The sequence below is a fragment of the Symphalangus syndactylus genome, chromosome 11 (assembly GCF_028878055.3).
Source record: "Symphalangus syndactylus isolate Jambi chromosome 11, NHGRI_mSymSyn1-v2.1_pri, whole genome shotgun sequence".
Lineage (NCBI taxonomy): Eukaryota > Metazoa > Chordata > Mammalia > Primates > Hylobatidae > Symphalangus > Symphalangus syndactylus.
This window is the reverse complement of record NC_072433.2, coordinates 52680956-52687223: the sequence shown is the minus strand read 5'-3', so window position 1 is coordinate 52687223 and position 6268 is coordinate 52680956. Positions and strand designations below refer to the sequence as shown.

Sequence of the window (6268 nt, the reverse complement as noted above, 5' to 3'; positions counted from 1 at the left end):
ATTCCTGCACATGTTCTGGGTCCAGGTATTAAAAATATTACACCTTAATATTAAAAAGTATGCACCTAATAAACTTTTACACACCTCATGTGTCCAAGTATGCAAGTCATAATTAATAATAATATTAGATGTGAACTGTTTGGGGTAACTTGGCTTCATTTCTGCTGTCCTTTTATTATTACATTTGGGGCTTTAGATGTGACTAGGATTCAAATAAAGTTGGTTTGGAATCCAGCAATAGAAAATTCCCCAAAATACTGAGGGAAATAGCTACTGAATAATGCCTTTCAGTGAGATTTATACATGAAACAGAGTTCAATGAAATTCATAAAATTATTGCGAGTTTTCTAAATTTAGAAACTGACTGCAAACAACATATTAGGCACTTGTAGCTTGTCTATAGCATCTGTAGCTATGAAAGACAGCTGAGACAAACAGGAAGTCTGAATTTCAGCCTGAATACTAGGTAATCCTATGGAATTGTTAGCTTTTTCTTTTTTTAAGTGTAATCATGATATTGTGGCTAGAACATAATATTCTTAATTTTAAAGGAGGCATGTTGAAGTAATTAGAGATAAAATGACATGATGTCTTCGACTTACAAATGAAATAATAGAAAGGGAGGGAGAGAAAGAAGACGGCTTATGAAAACTAATAATCATTAAATCAAGGTGCAGGCACATGGGTGCTCATGCTGCTGTTTTTCAACTTTTCTGTATGTATGAAAATTTAAAATTTCCGTAATACAAAGCTAGGAACGAGAGCATTCCAGCTCTCATGTCTCAGTGCTGGGAGGATACATGAGAACATCTTCCACTGAGGGGAGCTTGGCAAGGGTTCTTAACCCTGTTCATGGCCACACATACACCTTTAGATCTGGCAATCCCACTTTAAGGAACATATCCTAGAGATATAACCACCTCTGTGAAAAAGTGCTGCAGTGGAGGGCGGCTGGCCGCTGGGGGTCACAGAGCAGGACATGGAGGATCTCCATCGCCCCCTTCCCCCACCCCAGGGTACCTGGCATGGTCCCTCCTTTCCTTGTCCTGGGGAGGGGAGGTTCCTTCCTACTCCTGGCCTGTCTATACAGGCCAGTTTCACAAAGGTGAAACTGTCAAACATACATAGCCCAAATCCAGGTGAAACTGTCAAACATACACAGCCCAAATCCAGGTGAAACAACTCAGTCATTGGTTTTATTCTGGATCCTGGAAGCTCCAGCGATGGTGTGAAAAAGAGATACAACAGGGGTGGCGGCCCACAGGGCTGGTGCAGAAAATAGTCTTTGGCTGCTTTGGCCCTGGGAGCCTAAAGGGCAGTGAGGAGAAGGCTTCACAAGAGGCCTAGAGCAGGGGGAGTCAGGTCCCCTGGGAACCCTTCACCCCCAGGGGAAGGAGGAAGATGGCTGGAGAGTCTACTGGGTTCCGCAGCACTGCCCCGCAGGAGGGGGCTGGTCATGGGTTACTCCTTGCTCTTCTCAGGGTACTGGGCTCTCAGGGCCACTTGGTAGCCTGCAAGAGCTCAGTCTCAGGGTCCAGCCGTGGTTCTTCCAAGAGCACCTCACCCTCCAGGTCCAGCTCCTCAAAAGAGGAGCCGCTGGCGCCTGACCCGCTGTAGCTGCACTCACTGCAGGTGTCACCATCCTCCCAGCTGCAGCCGCTCTCTGCAGGTGACACGGTGGCAAATGAAGTCTCCCAGCTGCCAGGGCTCACCTCCAAGCTTCCAGAACTCGTGTCACTCATCATGTCAGCTCCTGTGGTCAGGAAAAGGGAGCCCAGGTTAGCCAGGTCCACTCCGCCTTCTCCTCCAGGAAGAGGCAGCTCCGCACAAACAGCACAGTCATCAAGAATGCGGCCACCTGGTCCCAGGGCGCTCACTGCAGCTACCTTCTGCCCTGATGGGGCAATGGGAAAAAGGCAGAGGGAAGGTCAGGCGCGGTGATTCATGCCTGTAATCCCAGCACTTTGGGAGGCCAAGACGGGTGGATTATTCGGGGTCAGGAGTTTGAGACCAGCCTGGCCAGCACAGTGAACCCCTGTCTCTACTAAAAATAGAAAAAAATGAGCCGAGCATGGTGGCATGCGCCTGTAATCCCAGATACTCGGGAGGCTGAGGCATGAGAATCGCTTGAACCCAGGAGGCAGAGGTTGCAGTGAACCGAGATAGTGCACTGCATTCCATCCTTGGTGACAGAGTGACACTCTGTCTCAAAAAAAAAAAAAGATAAAAAGACGGGGAGGGAGCAAGTGGCTGTGCACTCCTCCTCCCATGCTGAACTAGCTCAGCTCCCTGCACCTCCACAAAGCCTGCTGCTCTTCCCCCATTCCTATTAAGGGCCACTCAGCCCTGCCTTGAGTTGCTGAGGGAGAACAGAGAGACACCCCTACATTCCACCACCCCCATTTCAGGCTTGGAGAGAGCTGAGTCCAGGGCCAGCTACAGAACATCACCCACAGGGCATGAGGACTGCAGAGTGGAGCAGGAGGCCCCTCTCCACCCTCCCCACACAGAGTGCCCCGCCCTGGCCCAAACCAAGTCCCCGCTTGAGGAGGGACTGAAGCACGAGCAGGTTGGAGAAGTCCCCAGAAACACTCAACCCGCTGCACAGAGGTGGGGGCTGGGATGAACCCGGTCAGGGCTTTCTACCCCTGTGTTTGGGTCGACCCTGAGAAACCCTTATCCACCCCACCCCCATTGACTGGTGCTTCCTGAGCCACAAGACAGCAAAGGGGACCACTCTGCTGGTGGCTGGGGAGCCCCAAACCAGTGCTGAGCTGGGCTGATGGCCCAAACCCCTTCTAACCTGCTCCTTCCATCCGCAATGCGTCCTCCAGGCAAGCAGCTCCTTCATCTGCCTTGTCCAGGAGCAACCCCTGGGTCCATCTCCCTAGATCAGAGGCACTGAATGCAGTGGGGGTGGCAAGGGGGAACCCAGGCTCAGACACCCTGTGTGCAGGAATCCAGATCGGGAGACAGTGGCTGTGCCCCCCCCCTTCCTGTGTGAGGGGGAGAGGGGCAACTGTGGAACATTACAGAAGGTGTCTCCATAGCTGGGTGCAGTGGCTCATGCCTGTAATCCCAGCACTTTGGGAGGCCGAGGCGGGCAGATCATGAGGTCAAGAGATTGAGACCATCCTGGCTAACACAGTGAAACCCCATCTCTACTAGAAATACAAAAAATTAGCCAGGTGTGGTGGCTCTACAGGGCATGGTGGCATGCTCCAGTAGTCCCAGCTACTCAGGAGGCTGAGGCAGGAGAATCGCTTGAAACTGTGAGGCCAAGCTTGCAGTGAGCCAAGATCATGCCACTGCGCTCCAGTCTGGGCGACAGAGCGTGACTTGGTCTCAAAAAAAAAAGAAAAGAAAATGTCTCCATGTCAATGGAGCCCAAGCCAGGCGCAGCTGGGGTCTGCCTGTCACCTGGACTCAGCCTGGGGCTCTCCTTCAGCCTCAGCTGGGGCTTAGGTTGGGGGTGGGAGAATTTGGGGGTGGGGGAATTTGGGGTCTTTCCCTACCACCTCCACACACTCAGCCTCCAGAATATGCCCTCTGGACGCTACTGGCAGAGGCAAGGTGAGTCCTGGAAGCCCAGGCTCCTGGCCCGGGGCCCTCCTCTTCCTGAGGCTCCAGGTGTGGCCCTCAGGGCAGAGGCCTGTGAGAGAGGTGGAGGGGAGCTGGGGGAGATTTGAGTTTGGGTAGTTACCTCTGCAGGGGGCAGAATCCTAGGCTCTCACTGTTCCTTAAACAATCATCAGTGCCCGGGGTGCTGCAGGCCTGAAAAGAGCAGAGGAGAGGGCTCGTTTCTCCATGGTCCTATTAAACTGGATGTTCTGTCTGCCCATCCACCCAGTGGCTCTCCTGGGACCCCGGGTACAGGAATACGCCTGCTTCCCAGCATGCCACTTCCTACCAGCCAGCTCCTAAGCTAGGAGTGTTCAGAGGAAAGAGCCTAGAGATGCCTCCTTCAGGCCAGGACTCAGCCTGATGAGATGAGGACAGCCCCTGGGGACATATGTACACTTCAAGCAAAGGAAGCATAGCCAGGCGTGGCAGCTCATGCTTGTAATCTCAGCACTCTGGGAGGCTAAGGGAGGAGGATTGCCTGAGCTAACGAGTTCCAGACCATCCTGAGCAACATGGTGAAACCCCATGTCTACAAAAAATAGAAAAGTTAGCCAAGCGTGGTGGTGCACACCTGTAGTCCCAGCTACTCAGGAGGCTGAGGTGGGAGGATGGCTTAAGCTTGGGAGATGAAGGTTGCAGTGAGCGGAGATCTGGCCACTGCACCACTCTAGCCTGGGCAAAAGAGCCAGACCTTGCCTAAAAAGAAAAAAAAAGGGAGGGTGGGGGTGGAGTCCAAGGCAAGGAAGTGGCATCTCTATAGTCCACTAGGATCAACACAAAAATAGACAAAGTCCTGTGCCTGCGTCCCTGGGGAGAAGATACCAGGCAAGGCAGGGCCCCACCTCAATCTCTATGGCCACTGGGGCAGGGAATGAAAAGCTACCACCTTCACCCCAATCCCTCCCTCTCTCCCCCTCTGCCCACAGCCAGGGCAAGAAGAACAAATTTTCACCTCCTTTCTGGAGCTCAATCATACATTCGTGTCATAACAGGCACAAGGCAGCTAATCACCCCCTTTTACCTCCAGCCCAAGCTGGGGCCACACAGGGAGGCAGGCAGGGACAGGCCAAGCCTTGGGCAGTCAGGCACCCTCCATGCACCCACCACCACCTGCTGTGTCAGGGGCATGCACCTGGTGGGCAAACACCCAGAGTCCTCCTGGAGTATTGGGACGGGCCCTGTCAGAGGTGGGCAGACTCCTTGGCACCCACATCAGGGCATGGGTGGGTGAACTGGAGGGGAGGAAAACAGGCTGAGGAGTTGGTGAGTGTGGAGCTGCGGCTGCAGCCAGCTGTGGTAGGTGCCAAGTGGTCCTTCCCTGCCCCTGGCAGGTGGTGTTTGGGACAGAAGGAAGCTGGATGGCTGGGCCAAGGAGGGGGAGGCAGGCAGCAGAGGGAGGTCACAGGAAAGGGAAGGTGCTCGGTCTTCCTGCCCTGGAGGCTGCCTGAACCTGCTGACCTTGTGCCACGTCCTGTGCCCACTGCAGGGGCACTGAAGAGTGTCTTCCGGGCACTGCCAGGCAGATGGGAGCTGTACCCCATGGAGGTCATTAAGGGGCAGATACAGTTAACTGTGTTGGACACAGGCCCCTAGGGAGTAGAGGCTGCTCCCAGTACCCTCCTGCCCAGCCTGGCTGATACATCTCTCCCTAAGGTGACCTTGGCTGTTGAAGACTAGATGGGCAGCATCTGCTAAAGGAGGGGAGGAGGGAGAGCTCCTCTCCCCACAGCTCTGCATCATGCCTAGAAGTCACGGACTCCACCAGGTTGGCCAAGAATAAGGCTCCCTGAGACCCTCTGGGATGGAACTAGCAGACCCCCTGGTGCCTGGGACAGCCTGGGGTCACAGGGATCCTGGCAGAGAGGGGGCAGGCAAGCAGCCTTCCAGCCTGGAACTGGGGCACTGCACTGCCACCTGGAGTGAGGAGTGGCCCTGGTGGAAGGCACAGGGAATGGTCTCCTGGTTCTCCTCTGTAAGCTCCCCGGCTGTTCCCTGGCAGGAAGAAAGCAGCTGGCTCTGCGGAGGGCCCTGTATTGAGTGACAGGAGAACACTCTGCTCCCATCCTTCCCTTCCAGATCCAGTGCCAATCTGACTTCCTGCTGAGCCTCACCCAAGGGACCCCTGTCCTGAGCAGCCTCGGCCCCCTCCCATGAGCATCCATCTGTCTGTGATCTTTGTTTCCAAGAGTCCTCCTGCTGCCTCTAAAGGGAATCCAGGCAGGGTCCTTGTAGCTATGTTGCCAGGAGGTAATAATGTGTGTGAATCCACATCTATGCAGATCCATGTTTCTGGAAACAGGCAACTCCACAGATGGGTCCTTGGGTAGGCGGATCTCCTTCCTCCCTCTGCCAAGCATAGCCTGACACCCACAGTGCCAACTCAGAGAGGGAAGAGCCTCCTCACCCAAGCCCCCGGAGTCCAGAAGACAGGAGCTCCAGGAGGGCCCCACCCTCACACCCTGCCTTCTGTACCTGTGCCATCCACCTGGGCCTCCCTGGCCTCCACAAGCCCCCACCATGTCTGCTCTGTCTCATCCACCTCAGGTACCTGGATGTCTCCCAGCCACGCCAGCGGCACATGAAATGGATCTGGTCTTGCTGGTAGATTTCCAGCAGTGGGTAGACACACAGCTTCTGCTCCTAG

The 6268-nt window shown here is 54.5% G+C and overlaps 1 protein-coding gene across 2 annotated transcripts; it reads right to left on the bottom strand.

The window, feature by feature from the left end:
- Positions 1-1201: 1201 nt before the first annotated feature.
- On the bottom strand, positions 1202-6268 carry LOC129493476 (testis-expressed protein 264-like). Of its 2 annotated transcripts, none has more exons than XM_055299709.2 (4): positions 6173-6268; positions 3704-3774; positions 2804-2887; positions 1202-1753 (listed from the first exon to the last, which is right to left on the bottom strand). In XM_055299709.2, exons 3-4 carry the CDS (start codon positions 2814-2816, stop codon positions 1494-1496), a joined length of 273 nt encoding a protein of 90 aa, XP_055155684.1. In that variant the 5' UTR covers positions 2817-2887; positions 3704-3774; positions 6173-6268; the 3' UTR covers positions 1202-1493. The 2 variants fall into 2 exon arrangements, with proteins under 2 accessions (XP_055155684.1, XP_055155685.1); XM_055299710.2 differs by lacking the exon at positions 6173-6268 and adding an exon at positions 4757-4763 and having other exon boundaries at positions 2804-2901.